Below are 22408 nucleotides of genomic sequence, written 5' to 3'. Positions count from 1 at the left end.
AACAATATGCATGCAAGTCTTCACTCTGTTACTTTTACAGCCCATTTTTACACCAAACTGCTTACTTTTCTTTTTTCAATCCCGTCATATTTTGCCACAGGCCTGGGAAGTTCTCGAACTGATATGTGTATATAAAGATAAGCACCAGCATAGTGTAGATAACTACAGACATCCAAAAATATTTTAGGATTCGCCTCCACCATTCATAGTGCACCTGTGAATCAGATGTTGAAAAACAAACAAGAAAAAAGAATTGATTAAAAAATATAACCTTACAAAAATCATCACTTGTCGTTTATTCAAGTATGACAAGTGATATTTACAAATACTTGAAAATCAAATCTATTTCATGTTTTGTGTTTGAGGATCTATTCCTCGTAGAGTCAGTTGGATCTGGATCAGAATCTCTCAGTATAACCAGAGTTGCTAACTACACCTTTGGGTAATTCGCTGGACCATTCTGAGCTTCTGTTTCTTCTTCTGTAAGTACCTACTTTGAGACCTGGTATAAGGATGAAATCATCATATTTATAAGGCTCTCGGCACACGACCTAGTCTATAGGAGGCATTCAAGCAATGATATGGTAGATGTTGTCATCATGGTAGTTACTGTTGGGAGAAAAAATGCCTCAGTTTTGAAATTCCAGTATTTAAAAGTATTGAGATACTTTTGTTTCTATGGGTGAATTATTGTAGTTGCTTGACTTGTTCTGTTGGTTGCCTGCAAGAATAGTGTACTGCGGCACTTGTTTCTATCACCAAGCTACAATTTTTCTGTGACTTAAGACTGAATTTGTAGAGAGGCCAATTCATCTCAGTAGAATCTTTTATAAATTCTAATTAATAAAATACTAAAACAGTTGATGCATTATGCACACACACACACACACAAGGTTTTCTGATTCTAAAGTCTGAAGTACAAGTAACTGGGTATCAACCCATATTTTAGATTATCCAGCCACTGTTCTTAAATTACTATTCAAAATTTAAAAATTATACAGATGTTTTTCTTTATCAAAAGTTTGTGAAAAACTCATTAACTTGTTTGTTTTTTGTTTTACTTTTTATGACCCCTAAATTTTAAAATAATGGATAAGCTGAAGTCATTTCGCATTTTAGGCCTTCTAAGTTTGTAATGTTTTAACTGCATTGATCACTTTATGTAATATGTTCATGGGATTATAGTAATTTAGAATCTTGTCAAAGGAAGATTGCACATGCTCCCGGGATGTCTACAAGAATAAAATAAACAGAGGACAATCATTTACCCACCTGATACAAGGCCACACAGAACAGAAACAGCACCATGTAGATGATTTTGTACATCACAATTTTACCCTCGAAGCTGACGAAGAAGAACATTCCTCCACAGACGTAGATCCAGTACTTGATGAACATGGCCACCACCAAATTGCCCAGCACTTTCATGATGTCCTGGTCATCATCTTCTTCCATTTCCTCTTCCTTCCTTCTCTCTTGCTTCTCTTCTTTGGGTTCGTCTTCCTCCTTCTCTCCGGCATCTCCTTCCATTTGTATATCTTGCTCATCATCTTCAAAATAGAAGACTGTGCTGTTAGACTTAGCTGGTTCCCTGCCCAGAGCCACACTCCTACTGGGTGTTGTATGTCGGACATGGAAGCACAACATAAAAGTGTTACTATGTGATTTGAATGATTTTGGGCTGTTCCAGTAAACAAGGCAGCATGTAGAGCTAATCATAATCAATGTATATAACCTTCATGAAATATATTTAAAAGAAATAAACCTGGTAATATATTATGCTAACCTTTTTATAATACCTAATTTCATTTTTAGTATCCAATGACACTTTTAAGTACTGCAGGATCTAGAAAAATTAAGTTCACTGGTTTTGTTTTCCACAGTTTTAGCTACCTGAGGTCAACCATCGTCTAGAAGCAGATGATTCTCCTCCTGACATATCGTCAGGTGAATAATAGCCTAACACCATGTCACCTGCCTATGTTATTCACTTCCTCTCATCACGTGGACATTTTCTCATCTCATAGCATCCCTAGAAGGCTGAGTATAGCATGAGAAGATATTTTGAGAGAGAGCGAGATGACATTCACATAATTTTTATTACCATGTATTATAATTGTTCTATCTTATTATTAGTTGTTTGCATCATACTGTATTGAGTTTATAAATTAAACTTTATCATAGACATGTATAGGAAACAACATAGTATCTTTAGGGTCCAATACTATCTGCAGTGTCAGACATCCACTGGGGTCGTGTAACACACCCCTTATGAATAAGGAATCCCCCATACATACAATCACACAAATGAAAATGGATCTATCAGTTTCAAATTCTGATTGTTTCATGGCTCTGAAAGTGTGATCTTGAATAAATCATTTAACTTCTCTGAGCCTGTTTCTTCTTCCCTTAAGTGGGAATCAGTTTTGTGAGGACTGAATGACAGCACATTTTCAAAAGCTTCTTATAAGCTCCCACATGCACACTAAATTGTTCGGATGGGAGCCCTGTTTTTTTATTATTATTATTTTTTAATTGCTCCATGTTAATGTTCAGCTTTATCTGATCTGAAGCATAGAAGTTTTCTGATGTATTGGGGATGCTCCCTCTCTGTACTTTTGCTGAGTATAAAAATCTCCGGTCATACTAATTTACCTTTTTCTTCATTTTCCTGACTTCCAATTTTGACCTCAGATAAAAGAGCTTCCTTTTCTTGAAGAGCTTTTTGCTCTGTGAGGTGCTGCCTCAGCAATAGCCAAAAAGTAATGGTGAAAAGTATCTGAAAGTAGAGAATTAGCAAAAACAAGAATTAAGCCACCCATTTGAAGTGTAAATAAAATTCAACATATACAATGTTTTCTCCACATTTCAATGGAAACACAGTAAATAAGTCTTTCTATTTGAGACAGAGTCGGGAGCCCACTAGATTTCACCTGAAGGTCACTGGCTTTTAAATCTCATTTGCTAAAGACACAAGCAGGCGTGTTGAGGGCCCAGGGAAGGTGTCCCGACAGTCCAAACTACTTCCATCTGGGCCGGAAATCAGCTTTGGCAATTGATCTCCCTGGAGGTGCTAGTCCTTGATTTCCTGTCCTGACTGTGACATAAGCACAATTGTAACAGGAAGACATATTTCTTCCGTAATGCTTGCTGACTCTGCAATGTTCCTTCTTATGAAGAATTCCACAGATGGGAAAAAGAACATTTCATCCCGGAAAACAGAACCTGTTAATATCCCATTCATCTCCCAAAGCTGAAAGAAGAATTGTTCTAGGCGTCCATACTAGTATATTAAGATTTTGTTGAAAGCTAGGAAAAAAAAAAAAAAGCTGATGTCTTTGGGGAGCTGCTCCTTCAGGGAATATAGGACCTGGCACATAGTAGTTGTTTTCTACTAGCTTTATTATTTTTTTTTTTTTTCTACTAGCTTTATTAAAATACAATTTACATGCCTTACAATTTGCCCATTTAGAATGGGCAACTCAGTGCTTTTCAGTAAATTCATAGAGTTGTGAAACCAACACTGCAATCAATTGCCGAATATTTTCATCATCCCCAAAGAAGCCCCAGAGCAGTCACCCCATTCCTGCCCACCTCAGTCCTGGCCAACCACCAATTTACTTTCTATCTCTGGAGACTGCCTAATCTGGGCATTTTGCATAGTGGAATTGCTTAAGAAACATTCTTTTGTCAGTGGCTTCTTTTATTTGGCATAATGTTTTCAAGGGTTATTCATATTGTAACCTGTACTGACACATCACTTCTCTTTGTTCCTTGATAATATTCCATTGTATGGACAGAAAACATTTCATTTCTCAGTTGATGGGCATTTAGGTTGTTACATTTTTTGAGACCACTCTGAAAAACTGCTATGAGTATTCATGTACTGGTTTTTGTGTGGAAATAGGTTTTCAGTTCTCTTGGGTTTAATACCTAGGAGTAGAATTGCTGGATCTTACGGCAATTCTATTTTTAACCTTTTGAGGAACTGACAGGGCATTTTCCAAAGTGGCTGCAGCATTTTTCATGCCTCCCCAGCAGTGTAGGGGTTCCAGTTTCTCCACCTCCTCATTAATACTTACTATGATTTGGCTTTTTGATTCTAGCTATCCTGGTGAGTGTGAAGTGGCATCTCATTGTGGTTCATAGGAGGATTTTAATAAATATTTGCCAAAGAAATGAAAAATAGGCAAATGGGTCAATTTCACTTAGAATAACTGCCCACTTAACAATCCATAAATAGCCACTTCTCCTTTGCCTACAGCATAAATCAGACCTAGTAAGTCTTGGACAATAGGTTTAGGGCCTAAAGAAGTAGAGAACCAGAGTGCCTACATTTCTGAAAACCTGGCACTAAACTTATGGAAGTCACAACAAATTGAACTATAGCTGCAAGGTGGGAAAGAAATCTGTTTCTCTAATGCATGTCTTATAGAGCCTAGGAATACGTGGGGGCAGATGAGACACCTGTCCTGGAAAAAGTGATTTACAAGCCAGGTTTGGAAGGCATGGTTGATGTAGTTTGATGGAATGGGAAAGACACTCTAGCAGCTGAAGGGTGCTACCAAGGATCTGAGTCTGGCTCCCCCAGAGTGGTCAGACCTCTGAGGACCCGGAGCATATTCTTTCCTTCTCTTATTTTCCATCACAGTGACCCTTTCATACTCTGCAAACAATACTTTGTACTTTGTACAAGTACTTTGACATTGTACTTTGACAATGTACTTTGAGAATGTACAAAGACGTGTACTTTGATGAATATCACTGTGATAGAGACTTTATGGTCTGGGGTTGTGTTGTTATCTATGATAAATTCTTGTTTTGTTTTGTTTTAGCTTCTGGGTACATTAAAATATAAGTGCAGACCCTACTTTCCCCAGAATGACACTGTTTTTTTTTTTTTTTTACAAGTAATACATTTATTTCTTCAAAAATGTCCCCCACCCCAAGAGCTATTCATTTTAGATTAGACAGGAAGTAGTTCAACCAGTTAGCTGGCATCCATTTTCAGATATCTCTTCCATATCCTGAAGAGGCTGAAATGGATTTGCATAGTCAAAAGATGAGGTTTTGAATTTCTTTTATAAAGAAAAGGCTAACTTACCAGTTTTGGGTGTGTGTTTGAGTGGAAGTTCAGGGAGGGAGAGAAGGAGAGGGAAGAGTGTGAGACAAAGGTGACTTGTCGGTGAAAATATTCTGTGGGACTGTCAGCATGGAGTGGGGTTTGAGAGAGAAAGTGGGAGTATATAGGCATGAGAGTTTTGTATGAATAAATGAATAAATGAATGAGTGAAGTTGCTATGGTCTGTGAACACAGGGGATTATGATCTAATTTCTGTCATTACTATTTACCTGTTAGGAGTTTCTCTTTTACCCCAATAGCCTTCACCAAGTCTGTTAAGAGAACCAATCCTTGGTATCTACTAGCACCCCATTTATGCCTGGTTGCCTTGAATATGGGGTGTCTGGTAACCTGTAAAAAATGTGCTTGCTCTCAGGGAAGGTGGGTTTTGTGTGATGTAAATTAATGCCCCTTTCAGAGAGTGATTCTCTGCCTAGAAGAAAAAGGTGTTCAAGGCTCACTGAGTAATGACACGAGACCGCTTTCACAGTCTTAACACAAAGTCATCAGCACAAAGGGAATGTGTTTTTAGAGTCTGCCACTTTGTCCACAAAACAGAAAGGTTGGGTCTGAAGTAAAAACTATTAAAATGGACCATGAAAATAATGAGCACTGAAAGATCATGAACCTTGTTCCTAGGCATGAAGGCATATCATATAATCTCAGAAAGAAAAAAGGTAAGTGTCACACTTAATTTTTGCTGCCAACCGTGTTTTTTTTAAGACATGATTGAAGAAAAAAATGTTTTTTTTTACTAATAATCAGTGAACACAGCAATGTGTTCAGCCTGTTTTGAAAACTGAGATCAAAGAAAATTCTCCAACCCTTGGATACATTTTACATGTATTTTCCTATTTCCCCATCTAATTTCTACTACACTGTAATTGACATTAAAATATAACAGACTATATTTTTCCTTTCAGTGGAAAGCGTTATTTTAAATAAAATATAAAATCATGGCATAATATTTATTCACGTTTAGATCATAAAGACCTCTAAGCAATATAAATTATTTCTCAGAGTTCTTAGTCTAGTCCTTTTTGTAAAGCACAGAATATTTGGAACCCATGTTAGCAAGTTTGTGATTGGATATGCTTATTATGGTTATTTTGGATTCGTCTCAATGTTTTGTTTTCTTGTTTTCCTATTCACTTACCTTCGAGGCAAGTTCTCCTGGCTCTTTCTTCTCTAAAAATCCTGGGACCTTTTTAATTTCGGGGAGTTCAAAACTCCATATATACTGTAGTATCAGCAACAGATTTCCATAGACAACCATGAAAGGAGAGCTTATCATGGCATATTTTCTTCTGTTGCGAATCATCCAAAGGGTGCATGACCAAATCAACAACACGAAAGTCAACCAGCTGTGATAGGTGATGCTCCAAGCCTCAAGGGAAAAGGGAAGGGACAATATAATGATGATCAGTACAATGTACAGTCCCCGCTCTGTTAGGTTACAAATTATCTAAGAGGAAAATGTCAATAACATTCAAATCAGGGAGAAGAGAGAGTGGTGAAACCATGGGGAGACATCCCAACCTGAGGCATAGGGATGACCTGAAGAGAAAACTTGATCTTGCTAAGAAGAAGGTGTGTCTTCAGCTTCTGCACATTCCAAACAATAACATCAAATTCATTTAAAGGCCAGACTCAGCTTCTGGCCTGTAAAGGGTAGGACTAAAAAGCCATCAGACTCATTGGACAAATGATTTATCTTCTTCCATTCACACTAAACTTTCAAAGAACCAGAAATGAATCTCAGAGGGCAGCTACCAGAACAATACATAAATCAGGCTCAACGGTATTATTAACTTCCAGAGATCTAGCCTTTCCTACCGATATCTCATACCTAATTTTTGTGAAAAGACCTTTAAAAATGTTTTCTAGATATGTTTGAGGCTATTAAAATCAATTGTATTCCTGAATATCACAAATTACCAAGAGTTAGATGGAAAGTCCAAAATGTTTGACAAGCAGAGTGGAACAAAGAAATATTTCCTCTCAGAAATTTGTAAATTTGTTCTAGAGGACACCTAGCTTTGTAAATGGTGAATTATTTAAAATTTTTGGTTGAAACATATGAAAAACATAAACTGGAAATTAAAATTGCTTTTATTAAAATTAGATTAGTGACATAACTATTATCAAGTCTGAATTATTTTCATGTAAATATGATTTCTTAGAAATACTGTTTATCAAATTAGGTAACACTGAATGCTTTTGTATTTGCATTAAATTCACTATTAAATGCATTTATCTCAGTATGAAATGCAGATGTAACTGCCATTTTTTGTGTGTGATCCAGGAAAAAAATCACAGGTATTATAATTCCGGCAGATTCACACCCCCCCACCACTATTCTTAGGAAGGTGAGGGTGGAAGAGGAAGAAAAACAAGTTATGAGGATTTTTTTAAGCCTATTTTATTTATAGTGCCTAAGTCACATATATGCCTTTCAGTTACGGTAGTTGGGATACTTCTGCATTATGTTCAGTTTCCAGATTGTTTGATAGTTTAGTAAATTCATACTTTGTATTTTTGAATAAATGCATGTATCATTCTAACACATTTGGCTCCTCAGGACTGCCCTTTCTGTCTGTGATGAAAACTCTGCTGTAGTGGAGTGCTTCCTTGGAAGGCAGGCACTTTTAAAATATTAGTATTATGGCTCCACTAAAACAATGAAAATGGCACCAGACAAGGACATATCTTTAATGAAGGATCTCCTCTGTTATGCAGTTTTTACAATAGAGTTTTTCTACTAAGTAACAAAATGTGTATACCAAGTCTTTTTTTTTTTTAGCTCTATTTCTTTACAAAAAAAAAAAAAAAAAGAGAGAGAGAGACCAAACTAGGGGTGGCAGGTGGTTCAGACAACTAAGCAACTGCCTTCAACTTGAGTCATGGTCTCAGGGTCCCTGCTTAGTGAGGAGCCTGCTTCTCCCTCTTTCTCTCCTTCTGCTTGTACTCTTTCTCTCTCTCAAATGAATAAATAAAATCTTTTTTTTTTTTTTAAAGAAGGACCAAGCTAAACAGGCTTATTTTTAGAAAAAAGAGAAGAAAGGTGTATATATACTCTTTTGGGTTCATAGTCAGAATTGTAAATTGTGTTTATATTTGATATTTTAAAATTAGAATTTTGTTGTAGTTTAAATTAGAAGTTGATATATCAAACATGTCAAAAAGTGTCCAAAGAACACAGAATTAATATTATTTAAAGAACAGAGTCTGCAATCACTAAATGAATCATCTTTAATTTCAAGGAACTTTCTCTTTGCCAGCTCTCTCTCTCAGATGTGCAATAGAAACTGAAGTTGACTTAACATGCAGGTGCAATTGGAAGACATCTTGAGAGAGTGTCTGGAGAAACTTTGTTTAGGCATCTTCTGTCTAGAGGTAGAAAATATTTTCATTTTTTATCACCAAAGTCGTCCATGGGATCTTGCCACTGACCACAAAATACGGAAGAGTTTTGTGTTAGATAAGTGTTAGGTTTCTCAAAAATAAATCCGTTTTCCCATACAAGCTTGTTTTTAGGAAGGTTACAAATTAGACTGTCTTTTATCTTCTATCTCTAGGCCAAAGGACTATTTTTTTGAAGCTGTGATGCCAGAGATGGAAGATGTACCTCAAAGTGAGTATAAACACACGTCAACTGAGTGCTTGCCATTGGAAAAGCTCTTGGGAACTCTGGTTGCTTGATGTTCAAATTGGTAAAAATTTATTGCAACTAAGATGGGGTAAAGTCTCACTCATATTAAGATAAGATGTGAAAAAAAAAGAAGAAAAAAAAAGAAAAAAAAAGATAAGATGTGAATGTAACTCTCACTGTTTGAAGGAAATAAAAGCAGTCTATGTCAATCTTGGACACCACCATACCACACAGAGCCACTACACAGTAGATCCTCTTATTTTTAAATTTATTATTTTTTTTAAGAGAGGGAAAGAGAGTGGAGGCAGGGCAGAGGGAGAGAGGAAATCTTATGCAAGCTCCATGCCCAGTGCAGAGCCTGACATAGGGCTCAACCTCACAGTCCTGAGAACTTGATCTGAGCTGAAATCACGAGTTGGATACTTAACCAACATAGCTACCCAGGAGCACCTCCAATAGATCTTTTTAAACTGGCAAATTAGGAAACAGTCTCATTAGACAGGCTAATTTGAGAGAAATGTATTAATATTTTCAAGGAGGTTAAATAGAACAGAACATTATTTTGAAATCTGTAATATAAAGATCCCAAGAAAAATAACATAACCAACCAATCTGTGCCAAGGCACTAGGAAGATTAGATATTTGTGCCAGCCACGAGAGGTTAGTGGGGCATTTGTCAGGCATGCTGGATGTCCTCTCTCATACATACCATCATGGCAATAAGGGCACAGATGTAACTTTGCTTCATAATAAACTGGAACACGGAGACCATGGCATGAACTTTAACACTTCGTTTCTCCTCATGGCTCCTTTCCTCCTCAAATTCTTCCTTCTCGTCCTCTTCTTCCTCTTTCTTTTCTAGATGGAGAAATCATTTATACAACTTTATGCTAATAGGTGAATTCTTGATAAATGTCCCCAGCACTGCAGCACATATATCGTTTTACAAGAGACTTTTTTTTTTTTTTTACAAGAGACTTATTTAAGACATCAGATATTATTTTCAACTAACAAAGCCCTTAGAATGCCAACGGATTCAGGAAGTGGTGCGTGGTCAGTAATGGAATCCTGTGCTCAGAAATCCCAGAAAGAAAATTTCAATTTAAGAGGGTATGGAAGGTAGCCTCCAAGATGTTCCCAATGAATCCTACCGCCTGATGTTCATGCCTTTGTGTAGTCCTCTCCCCTTGAGTGTGAGTGGGACCTCTGATGAGCTGCTAACAAATAGGAGGGATGGAATGTGACTTCCAAGGTTATATTTAAAAAGACTGTGGCTCTAGCCTTGGGCCCTTTCTCTCATTTCTTGCTCATTCTGAGAGAAGCCAGCTACCATGTTGTGAACTGCCCTAAGAAGAGGTCCAGGTGGCAAGGAACTGGTGTCTCTGGTGAGCAGGCAACAAGAGCTTGAGGCCAGGCAGTAACTACACGAGTGGGCGTGAAAGCAGATTCTCTTCAGGTAAGCCATCAGATGAGACCACAGCCCAAGCCAGCAGCTTATCTACCACCTAATGAGAGACCTTGAGCCAGAGAAGCACATCTTAGCCACACCCAATTCCTGCCCCCACAGAAACTGTGACACTAAATGTTTTAAGTCACTAAGTTAGGGAGTAATTTGTTATTCAGTAATAGATAACTAATACAAACACTATCTGGAATATGGATAGTGAAGGTACAGGAAGCCAACCAGCCAACCAACCAACCACTTTCCTGGTGTGAGCTCAGTAGCCCATGGTTTCCTTTTAGGTCATTCAGAGGCAGAATAGTTATACTAAGGATAGAATTATCACATTAAAAGCAAGAGAAAGTGTGGAGGGCTGAGGAGAGAAGGACCAGCAATAGGAAAGTCCTGGCATAGGGGTGAAAGAAGGATCCTCCTCAAGATCCTCTCCCACATGTCAGGAAAACTAATCTGATTTATGAGATGAAGTAATGAATGACACACTTATGTGAAATGTCCTTTCTGTCCTGTTTGAATTAAATGGGCTGCATGTAAGTGGGTTGCATCAGGGAGTTGCTCTGCACCATGAAAAGAAAACAAACCACTGAAAAACCAGTGACCATCACACTGCTGTGCACAAGCTCCAGAAGCAAGCCTCTAAGTGAGGTTGGTGGTATCTCCTCGTGCAGACACCTGCTACCTTCCATCCCCTCAGTGTTAGGACTGGGGTTTGAGAGGGCAAGTCCACAGATCCGAGACAATGTGGAAAAAACTGAATCTGATGGATTTTACAGCTCCTGGAGTGTTACTTCTGTGGTTGTGATGCTGTCTGCATAAACAGATTAGAATTAAAAAATGACTTTCCAGTTTTTGTTTTACCTTGGAAAGTTGAAGTTATGATGTGAATATGTGTGAGTTTGCCCTGTCAGTAGCCAAATTCTATTCATTTTTTTTTTAATGTTAAGTCACATGTAAAGAAAAGATTACCTGGCTGTGACCCGAGAGTCTCAACCTTAAAAAGTCACAAATGCTGGTTCCTGGGCCTGCCCTTCATGATTCTGAAGAGCACACTTTAGAAAGTATGGTATTTCCTTGAGGCATTTAGTAAATGAAGATCTTGGTTTAAATCCAACTTACAAACTGAAACGCATGCATGTAGGAAGCAGAAATGGATAATTAACCCATGGAGTCCAGTGCTCCTTTGGAGATAGTAGGTGCCACCTGGGGCTAGGGGGATGGGCAAAGCTGCTGGGTTAGGGAACTGATCTCATTCTGACCTTACTGAGGCTGCGTAGTGTGACGTTATAACCCTTTGTGCTACTCAGCAGGTGCCAGGGCAGGAGCAACTGCAGGCCATACTGATACCTATGCAGAACACTGCAGTAGAATATGCTTGATAAAGAATTAAGAAAAAACACATTAAGCTTAATGCATCAATAACACAGGCTGGATAGTTGCTCAGTTGCTGGCCATTTGCTCAAGGTGGGATCATGTACAACAACTCTAGGTTTAATTCCATATAAACAGAAAAGTCCAGTAGAGTTTTATAGCCACTTTGCTGCCACCTGCATGTGCTCTGCCTCCCTCCCTGCCAAGAGTAAACTTTGTGAATTCTGTCTCTATGAATTGGTGACCAGCGAGGTCTCTGTCAGGGCAGTGACAACAGTGGTCAAGCCAACCGCTGCCTTGTAGAAATGAGGGGCCAGGGTTGCCAGAATATTCACATTCTTCAAGGGATTCCAGAAACTTCCATATCATAGTCAGAGCTGCACTTTTAAAATGTTGGTTGCTTTCTTTTTTTCGTTTTAGAAAATGCTGCAGAGGCCAACAGAAACAAAACCCAAGTCACAGTCACCAATTTGTCATCTCTAGTAACTGCCTGTTTTCCCTCAACATAATAAACTGAGACAAATGGGAATAAAGGCTTAGTACGAGTTTGGACCCTCCTCCTCCTTTTTTTTTTTTTTTTAAATAGATAAAAAGAGCTTTTTTTCTGAAAACATTCATCCATGAACCAGCAAAACTATTGACCGTGACTGCAATATCAAATTATAGAAAAAAACGAAACACACAGACACACATAGGTTTAACACGAAAACTGAGTTGGCATGTTTAAAATAATTTTTTACCTGTTATTTTTCAAAGTCTGCCCCAATTATTCCATTTATCTTGTGTGTGAGGATAGAATACACATAGCAATGTGCTGGGGCAAAATACAGAACTGAAGATAATGAGCTGAATTATACTGACCTCGGAAGACAACACATCTTAGAAAAAAACAGAACCAACACAATAAACAGTAAACAAGACACAGAGAGGTGCTGAGTGTATGTATGAGACGAGATAAAACCGGGGGTGCAACGTGCACTCCGCAGAGCTGGTCCTTACCTGAGGAGTCTTCGGAGGGCTCCCACCGGTACTGGGGGGTGGAGTACAGGTCGGCTTTGGCAGGGCCGTTCTCCACGGGCAGACTGGGGTGGATGGTGTGATAGTCTACTGGGTTGCCGTTCACAGTCACCAGCAGGCCCTGCCAGGGGAGGGCAGGACAAAGGCACACCTGCGACAGCAGCTCCCGCCTCCAGGGTGGGCGTACTGCCGCCTTCCCTCATCTATGTGAGCACAACTCCACAGTGAAGAACAGAGCTGAACAGTCTCATCAATTCTCCACTTTAACAAAATGAATCGTGCATGCTCCTCTATTCAGATCTATTTTTCAGAATGGTCCTGGGAAAAATCGAATCTGATCTGGTTGTACTTCTGCTACACACCATGCAAAGCACAGTGTCCTCAGTTCCAAGTGTGAACCCTGGAAAAGGCTGGCCAGGGCTTCCTAATCTGCTCTGAGCACCTCTCCAGCCTCTGGTCTTGTGGCTTCTCCTCCCAACCATCCCTCCAGCCCCTGGACCCTCAGACCTTTCCTAAGCCCCAGCCAGAGCCCTCCTGCCCTGCCCACCATCCCACGGAACTCAGAGGGGACTAATGCAGTCTCAGGTTAGCAGGCACCCCACCTTGACATCTTTGCTGATGCTGCCAGCTTGCAGTTCCTGTGTTGAAGCACTTTGTAACACTAAGTGCAATTTCTTGGGTTTTCCCCTGTCTCTTTGGCTTTAGGATATAAATATACTTGTGTGTGTGTGTGCATGTGTGTGTCCATGAACATGCAAGACTTCCCAAATTATGTAATTAATATATCTGCAGAGCAAAATGCTTTTAGAAACCCTCCAATGTGGCTTTTTACAAGTTTAAATACATTCTGTACGACTATAGTTGAGCTCATATTATATGAGTCAGTGTTACAACAGCAACAAATCAGATATAACTTCTACAAAAAAAAATTCAAAAACTTAGGAAAATTTTATGGATCATTAAAATATACCCAAAGGAGCTAATTCCATTTATATTGCTTCTACATCACTTACACGAGCATAAATGATAATTCTAAGAATATACTAACATCAGATGGTTTGTAGTCATCTTGGGTCATGGATAAAAGCTGCAAAAAGCAATGCAGGACAGCAATGTTAATATGTAAGCAGAAAGCACTGCAATGTTTATATATATATATATATATATCTATATCTATAAAGTTTTACTATACACATACCCATTCCTTCAACTAGCTAGATGCTAGTATGTTAAAGTTGCCATGCAAAATATAAAGGGACAAATAATTGAACTGGATGTCGCTATTTATTATAACTGTTTTCCAGCTTCTGATGTTAACTTTTAATCATGACAGCAAATAACCAGTCATAAACTACGTGACTACAAAAATGGATAATATTTTTTCAACAATTTTGTTCTAATAGTATAAGCTGCTTCATTTAATACTCCCAAAACCCTTGAGACCTCTGCAGAATTCTGAAAATATTTACGGATTTATCAAGAAATAGAAGTTTCATACTAAAGAAAAATTGACTTGCAAGCAGCTTGAGATTATTTTAAGATTTACATATCGTCTACCACAAACTAATTACATGACTATGTCTTCAAACTATAATAGTTTAAGGCCAGGTGGTTTGGACGCCCCCCCCCCCCTCAAATAATAAGTACTTGCTGTGCTCATGGTTCTCCAAGTTTTTGCATCAGGACTCACTTATGATCATAAAAATCACTGAAAGTCCTAAAGAGTTTTTATTTTTATTTATTTTTTTTAAATTTTTATCTATTTATGATAGTCACACACAGAGAGAGAGAGAGAGAGAGAGAGAGAGGCAGAGACACAGGCAGAGGGAGAAGCAGGCTCCATGCACCGGGAGCCCAACGTGGAATTCGATTCGGGTCTCCAGGATCGCGCCCTGGGCCAAAGGCAGGCGCCAAACCGCTGCGCCACCCAGGGATCCCCTAAAGAGTTTTTAATGATGGGAGTTGTGTGTATCATTTTCTACTATACTAGAAATTAAAATTGAAGCCTTTAAAGATATTTATTAGTTCATTAGTTTTTTCTTAAAATTGAACATGTTAGCATAAATCATTTTATTCAAATAGCTATTTTAAAAAACAGTGAAAAAATGGTATTATTTTATGCTTTTGCGATTTTTTAAATACCTGGCTTAAAAGAAAACAGCTGGATTCTCATATCTGCTGAGCATTTAATCTGTTGTGGGATGTTATTCTGGCTGAAATATATTAAGAAAATCTGGCTTCACCAAGTTTTGTAGTTGGAAAAGGGAAGAGCATTTCAATTGGCTACCCAGGTAATTGTAGACAGTTGCTGTTTTCTTTGTTTGTTTGATACTATACCAAAGTCAAGAGTGGGTAGTAATCTGAAGATTAGCTGCTACATGGAATCTGAAACTGTATCAATGAACTTTTCACACTGTTACCTTAAAATCTACTGATGTGTCATGCGTTGGTGATTTGTGTCAATGAGTTTATAAAGTATCAAATATTGACACATTTCATTACACAATATTTAAAAAGCACCTTTGTTAATATCCTACCACCACTGATCTCATCAGGAAGGTCCTGAGCACTGGGAAGTTTTCAAGCTCTGAACAGCAGATACAAGTTTTCTAATATTCTAATTTTCACTCAAAAGTTCAAATTTTACCATTGTCAACAAGTGCTATCAATTGTTTGCCTTGAAGTGATGAGTTCACTCCCTTCACCTTGCTGTAATTCTTGGCCACCTACCCATCGCTGAGGAACCGTAATTTGTTCGTGAGCGGCTCTTTCAAATGACTGTGCCGTGCAGTGGGCAACAGCGAGTTCCGCTCACGCTTCCTACAACCAGCCAAGTGCTTTTCATCGAGATGTCATCACACTTTCACACACGGGACTTTGTGCAACGTCCCATGTTGCCACATGGGATATTAAAAAGATGTGAGCTCCGAAGTGGAGGTTTAAGAAAACTGACAACTATTTTTAGCTTATCAAGAATATTCTCTTTTTTTAAGATTTTATTTATTTATTCATCAGAGACACACACACAGAGAGAGGCAGAGACACAGGCAGAGGGAGAAGCAGGCTCCATGCAGGGAGCCTGATGTGGGACTCGATCCTGGGACCCCAGGATCATGCCCTGAGCCAAAGGCAGATGCTCAACCGCTGAGTCACCATGGATCCCATCATCAAGAATATTCTTAAGTGGAACTGGCCTTGCCACTTTGTTTTCTATGAGCTCATGGCTGCGAAAGGCAGGACTGCTGCCCTGGGGATTCATGCCACTGCCTGGGTTTGTTTTGTGCTTTGTATCAGAACACGTCAGCACAGGGGAAGAAAGGCACATCTTTTAAATATTTTTAGAAAAGTTTTGAGCTTTTGGGTCTCTGTGAGGGTCTCAGGGATCCCCAGAGGTCCACAGACCTCAATTTGAAAAGTTCCCGAGCTATGGATATAGCTATCCCTTATGGATATCTGTCATTTAGTAAAAGGAGCAGGATAATCTGACACATGACATGAGGAGAGAGAAAGGTCACTGGAAATCCTCAGATATTTCAGGGGCCATAAGACCATCTACCGCCAGGCGCCTGGGAGACTCACTGGTTGAGCATCTGCCTTTGGCTCAGGGTGTGATCCCAGGGTCCCGAGATCGAGTCCCACATTAGGCTCCCTGCAGAGAGCCTGCTTCTCCCTCTGCCTGTGTCTCTGCCTCTCTCTGCATCTCTCATGAATAAATATATAAAATCTTAAAAAAAAAAAAAAGACCATCCACTGCCTAAGGCAGTCATCCACTGTTTTGCCCTCCCTCAGTACATGACCATGCTTAGAATAAGGCCATGTGCCTTAGAGAAACTCACCAGCCACCAAATCAGAGAATCTACTCCTCAACTCTCTAACATGCTCGGAAGCAAATGCTTGGAATTTGTCATTAAAACACTGCAAATGGGCATTTTTAACAAGTCAATGTAGCACTGAGTTGAATTTAAAATGGTCAATAAATGATCCAAGGGTTATAGGAATTACCCTTTATGACTCATTTTTCCTCATCAATCCATACTGTTGCCTCAAAATAATACAAGATATTTAATCATATTCTTATAGACTGCTTTGTTTTTCTCTCAGCGGTTACTGAGTTGTTACTGTGGCTGGCTACCAATAAAGTGAAATTATTTTCTGCAACGTGTTTCAACACTGAGAGTTTCCCTGCCCGATGCTAACCAATTGCTTTGTTATGTTTTGTGTGTTCTAAACACAAATTTGTTTTCTAAAATTAAGAACAAACTTTCTTTTGAGGATTAAGATATTTCAATAGAAAGCACTGAAATATGAAATGGTGTTCTCACAGGGTATAGTGGAACCGTGTATCTCCTTCAGAAGCACTGGGTTCTCCTCTCTGAATAGAGTCCTCTGCTACCAATATCGAAATCAATCTATATCTATAAACTCTGAGCAATCTGAGCTTGCATATGACACATGATTTATATTCAGCAATGTAACACAAAAGAAGGACAATAAATTAGGAAACAGAAATTGCTTTCTTGTAGCTTACTTTTCTCTCGTCAGTTGGATAATGGGTGGCATACCACAGGCTCCTCCTCCTCTCTGCTGTTATTTGGATGGGGCTACAAGCCAGGGCTCTGTCCTCTTCCTTGGTCCTGTCGTCCTGCACCTGAGACACAGAATAACCCACAGGACCAGCTCTTCTTCCAAGAGCAGTTTCCTCAGTGGCCTGGGTGACCCAGAGAAAGTTTTTCACCTGTGCCTTGATAACGATCAATTTTTTTTAAATTAATGCATATGATATACGGAATTTTAGTAAAACACTTTAAGAAGGACAGCAATGCTACCCTGTAAAGGCTCAGCATGTTAGTATTACATCCTGATTCCCTCCTAAGCCCCATAAATTACAGAGATATGCTCTCATGTGAAAGGCCCACAGCGTCTCACTGCATATTCCAAACTACACTAATGCAAATGTTCCTTAAAGGAAGAACTTTCAAAAAAGTACTCAGTGGACTATGTAACCCAGCCTCCAGCAATCTTTAATTAAAAAGAAATTAAGTGGGACCCCGGGTGGCTCAGCGGTGTAGCGCCGCCTTCAGCCCAGGGCGTGATCCTAGAGACCCGGGATCGAGTCCCACATCGGGCTCCCTGCATGGAGCCTGCTTCTCCCTCTGCCTGTGTCTCTGCCTCTCTCTCTCTCTCTCTCTCTCTCTCTCTCTCTCTGTGTGTGTGTGTCTCTCACAAATAAATAAAATCTTTTAAAAAACAAAAGAAATTAAGTAAAGGTGGTATCATCTGGAGCTTACACACAATAGTAAGAAAGAACATATCCAACGCACAAAACCGTCACCTTGCCTTGTGGGATGCTGGCTTAAATCAGACCATTGGTCTAGAAGAGCTATAAAGAGAGAGAGAGTAGTATAAGGGGCAGGATGCCCTGGGGTGCTTTTGTGTGGTTTCCTAACAAAGGCGCTCCAGCAAAAAGGGCATTAACACACCGCTGAGACGGGCGTACAGGAAGGGAACTTAGACAAAGTGCTCAATTTCTGGGCTCCAGTGTGCCAGGGTGGAGCACCCACGGGAGTACCCAAAGGCCCAGGTCGGAGTTCACGCTTGCCAGGTGGGACCCATATATTCTTTAACTCTCGACACCGGCTTCCCTCTCTCTCCTTCTCAAACATGCGTTGTAGACTTTCACCTCAGAACTCACATTTGTTGGCTGGCATTTTTGTGAAATGTGCCAGGTCATCTGGAACTATGATATAATCAGCCACCTGTCTTCCATCATTGCCTCAATGAAAAAGTGCTGTGTCCCAGCCCATTTAAAATATTGGCCACCTGAAAGGTTGACGCTGGTATGAATCGGGCCCTGTTCTCCACACTCCCCTCCAGACACTGCCATCTCTAATATTGCTATTAACTCTACTTTCCTTTGTCCCCAGATGGTCCGAGGCTGAGGAAGCTGAATGTCTAATGCCTGAAGGGCTACACCACAGCCTTCACCCATATGGAAGCATGACAACAGGGCTACAACAGCTCCTGCCACTCTGTGGGCCTGCCTGGGATATGCAGGGAGAGTGAAGAACACCCGGACCTCTTATTAGCTTGGATGCCTTATGATCATTTCCATCCCTTGTAAGACATTGTTCAGAAGCCATTCGCATCATCTATTTTTATTTCTTTGGTATACACTTTTATTTGCACATATGTGCACATCCTTTACCTTCTGTGTGTTTATGGAGGAAGTGAACACAATTAGTTCACTTTAAAGCATTTTACTGGCACACACAGATTTGGGGAGAGAGTCGGAGAAAAACGTAACACAGAAAGATTGGGGTTCCTTATGATCCCATAAGCATTTTGTTACATGCAGCTGCCATCAGTGAACCCAAAGAAAGATGCTATACGAGAACCCTATGAACAAAACTGCCTCTGTGGCCCTCATCACCCGGGCCTGTCTGCCCAGTGGGAAGGAGGTGTCACACAGGAAGGAGGACAGGACAGAGGCCCATTTCTGCGGGGGGGAGGGACGGAGGGACCTAGTTCCCTCACACTATATGACTTGGACCCCATTTACTTCTCCTGAACTGCTTTTTCTCTTGTAGAAGGTCCACTTCCTCTGAGTGGGGACCTCGCCTATGGGTGATGCTCTACCCCTGCCTCGAGCTTAGTGTCTGAGATGGTTGGCTTTCAATAAATATTTGCTGTCTGCCTGTCAGTCTGAATGAATGAGCGTGTGGGTAACAGTCTTGTGGATGTAAATACAGAATAGGCCCTAACCTGGAAGTGACAGGACAGAAGGCGTGGCTTCATGCAGCCATGCTCACTGGAATGGCTTCTGATATGTGGACACCACCCCTCAGGTGGTGGACGGGAGATGTGACAACCCTTGTCTACACTATTTTCCTCCCTTGGGTGCCAATAGCTACCTTACAACTGAGCTTCTTACAGTCAATCAGGGGAAGAAATGAAAACAGCTGAAGTTTTCTTTCACTAAAAGGGAAGGGAGGCTTCCCAGGGCTCTGTGGCCCTGACCTCAAAAGTGCTATGTACCTTGTTAATACTCACAGGAATAACCCAGTCCTCTGTCATGCCTAAAGGAAACCCCCTAGTCCACACGCCTCACAGGAGGGTCCTCAGAGGGTTACAGGCACCCCTGAGAAATGGGGTTTCCCTATCACATTCTCAGATGTTAAAGGTCTGAGAAGTTTCTGAAAACTCCAGTCACCATGAAAACAGGCTGTGTAGTCACCGAAGCCCTGGCTTTGTTGTCAAACGTGAATTTTTTTTTTATTTTTATAAATTTATTTTTTATTGGTGTTCAATTTGCCAACATATAGAATAACACCCAGTGCTCATCCCATCAAGTGCCCACCTCAGTGCCCATCACCCAGTCACCCCCACTCCCCACCCACCTCCCCTTCCACCACCCCTAGTTCATTTCCCAGAGTTAGGAGTCTTTCATGTTCTGTCTCCCTTTCTGACATTTCCCACTCATTTTTCTCCTTTCCCCTTTATTCCCTTTCACTATTTTTATATTCCCCAAATGAATGAGACCATATAATGTTTGTCCTTCTCCGATTGATTGACTTATTTCACTGAGCATAATACCCTCCAGTTCCATCCACGTCGAAGCAAATGGTGGGTATTTGTCGTTTCTAATGGCTGAGGAATATTCTACTGTATACATAGACAACTTTATCCATTCATCTTTCGATGGACACCGAGGCTCCACACCTGCACCCCAATGTTTATAGCAGCAATGTCCACAATAGCCAAACTGTCAAACATGAATTTGAAGCTGATTTCTACTGCTTAGACCAATTTACTTCTCTAAGCTCATTTTGCTCAACCCTAGGATGGGTATGATACCTATTCTTCAGAATCATGTAGTGCATTCAGTGAAACAAATTATGTCAACAGCCTAGCATATGGCCTGGCCCTTAGCAAGTGCTCAATGAAAATGAAAGTGTCTTCCCTTCTCCTCACCAGTGGCCATTCTTGGCAGTGTGTGGAAATATAGCCAAGGGAAGCTGGGCTTTGTTCTGATAGCATTTATATTCACGTTGTGCTCGATACTAGAACCAGAACACTATAGTTGTTTTGGAATATAGCACTGATTAATCAGCAGTTAATAGGAATGGGCCATTTCACCTGGAGTCTCCAGGTTATTTCTCAGATAGATCACCAAAACCTTTTGATTCTTACAAGGGGTTCCTGTAGCCAGATGCGGATCAGCGTTGCCAGCGTGTAGTACATCACCAGCAGGACGATGGGGTTGGCATGGTGATACCATGACAGGTCTGGGTTTGCTATGATCTTCCAGGTGCTGGAACAGTCCGTGTGAATTACTGATTTGATACCAAACAACCTATTTCAAAACAAAGGAAAACATTAGGAAGGTGCCCTAAATCATATGTCCCTAACATAGAGTAAAAACATCTTGTTTTTAATACACTGATGAGCTAGCCCTAGGCTAACTGATCCTATTCTAGATATTTCATTATTCTTCTGTATATACAACTACATCTTTAAATAACATATATATGTATACATATAATATACATACAACATAAGCTATATATCCTTAAATCATATATATGTATAGTTAATGTGTATGCCTATTTGTAAAATTGATGCCAACAGTAGTCAGCTGATCTTTACACTGCTTCAAAATCCATCTAATGCTGTTTAATACAATGTAATACTAATACCATTAATCTAATCTAATACTAATTCCTTGCACACCTATTAGAAATTTACATTTTAATGGCCAATCAGCCCTATTAAATCCCTGCATTACTGAAATGTCAAGTAAGTGATATCATGTGGCTATGTTCAACTAAATGAGCACCCATTTTGTTTTTGGCAGGATTTAGCATTAGCTATCCAGCTAATGCTGATGTTATTGGGCAAATATTGAAATTGGACACAGTTCTATGATTCAGCCATAAAAGTCAGATATTATATACTAGGGTTTCTGGAAGATATATTTCTGTCAAATTTCATTTATGGGCAATTTGATAGTTTTAAAGATTTATAATTAATTATTTATTTTCAAATATGACTTTATGAGGCTTGAGGCTTGTTAACTTTTGAAATGACTTTTTATGTTATTTCTACTATATAATCAGAGGGTATCTGACTTTATAGTGGGAAGTTGTATATATATGATTCATTTAGAAATTCATTTTATATAAGTTTTTTCTAAGAAAGGATTTTACTAAGTGAATAAAACTTTTACACTAAGTGAGTCTCATATTTTTTCTATTATTTGAATCTCTTATATGTGAACTTTCTTTAAGTATTATGCTACATTCTTTGTTCAGTTATAAGATCTTCAAGTACTACATGTCCCTCATTTATACAGCCTCTGAGGGCTATTACTGTATTCTATCACAAGGCAAGTGCCATATTGGTGAATTGCTCAACACAGGCTTTAAAGTAAGCTAAACAGAAACTAAATTTTCTTCAATTTTCTAAAAAAAAAATCCCATAAGTTCTATTAGAACTTGCTCTTATTACAGGTTTTTTTCTTCTAGGTCTAGCCAGATTTTTTGCAGTTAGCATTTAGAAAGAAAAATTTCCTGCTAACAAAATTTTTATTATGTCCCTTTTAGAATGGTGGAATGTTCTGAAAGTGGTTTTGCAGTCTTAGAGCAAAATGTCAATTTCCTGTAACCAGTGTGCAGAACTGAAAGCTTTTAAATATAGAACCAAATTTTAGCTGGAAGTCACAATTGATGAGGCAGTAGTCTTCAGCCTGCAAGTCTTTCCTCTTCTTGTCCCACACCTGGTACATGCACTA

At 39.5% G+C, this 22408-nt stretch overlaps 1 protein-coding gene across 5 annotated transcripts in view; it reads right to left on the bottom strand.

Annotated features, from left to right (window-relative positions):
* PIEZO2 (piezo type mechanosensitive ion channel component 2) overlaps window positions 1-22408 on the bottom strand; it is a 442052-nt gene that overhangs the window by 102537 nt on the left and 317107 nt on the right. For all 5 annotated transcript variants that reach the window (XM_077899942.1, XM_077899943.1, XM_077899939.1 and 2 more), the window contains exons 8-16: window positions 20809-20971; window positions 17147-17266; window positions 13667-13705; window positions 12601-12739; window positions 9484-9632; window positions 6279-6509; window positions 2656-2779; window positions 1273-1550; window positions 66-214 (exon numbers count right to left, since the gene is read on the bottom strand). In XM_077899942.1, coding sequence (XP_077756068.1) covers window positions 66-214; window positions 1273-1550; window positions 2656-2779; window positions 6279-6509; window positions 9484-9632; window positions 12601-12739; window positions 13667-13705; window positions 17147-17266; window positions 20809-20971 — 1392 coding nt within the window. The remainder of the gene's footprint in view (window positions 1-65; window positions 215-1272; window positions 1551-2655; window positions 2780-6278; window positions 6510-9483; window positions 9633-12600; window positions 12740-13666; window positions 13706-17146; window positions 17267-20808; window positions 20972-22408) is intronic.

This window comes from Canis aureus, chromosome 6 (genome assembly GCF_053574225.1).
Source record: "Canis aureus isolate CA01 chromosome 6, VMU_Caureus_v.1.0, whole genome shotgun sequence".
NCBI lineage: Eukaryota > Metazoa > Chordata > Mammalia > Carnivora > Canidae > Canis > Canis aureus.
The sequence above is the reverse complement of the archived record's forward strand: the minus strand, read 5'-3'. Positions and strand labels throughout refer to the sequence as shown.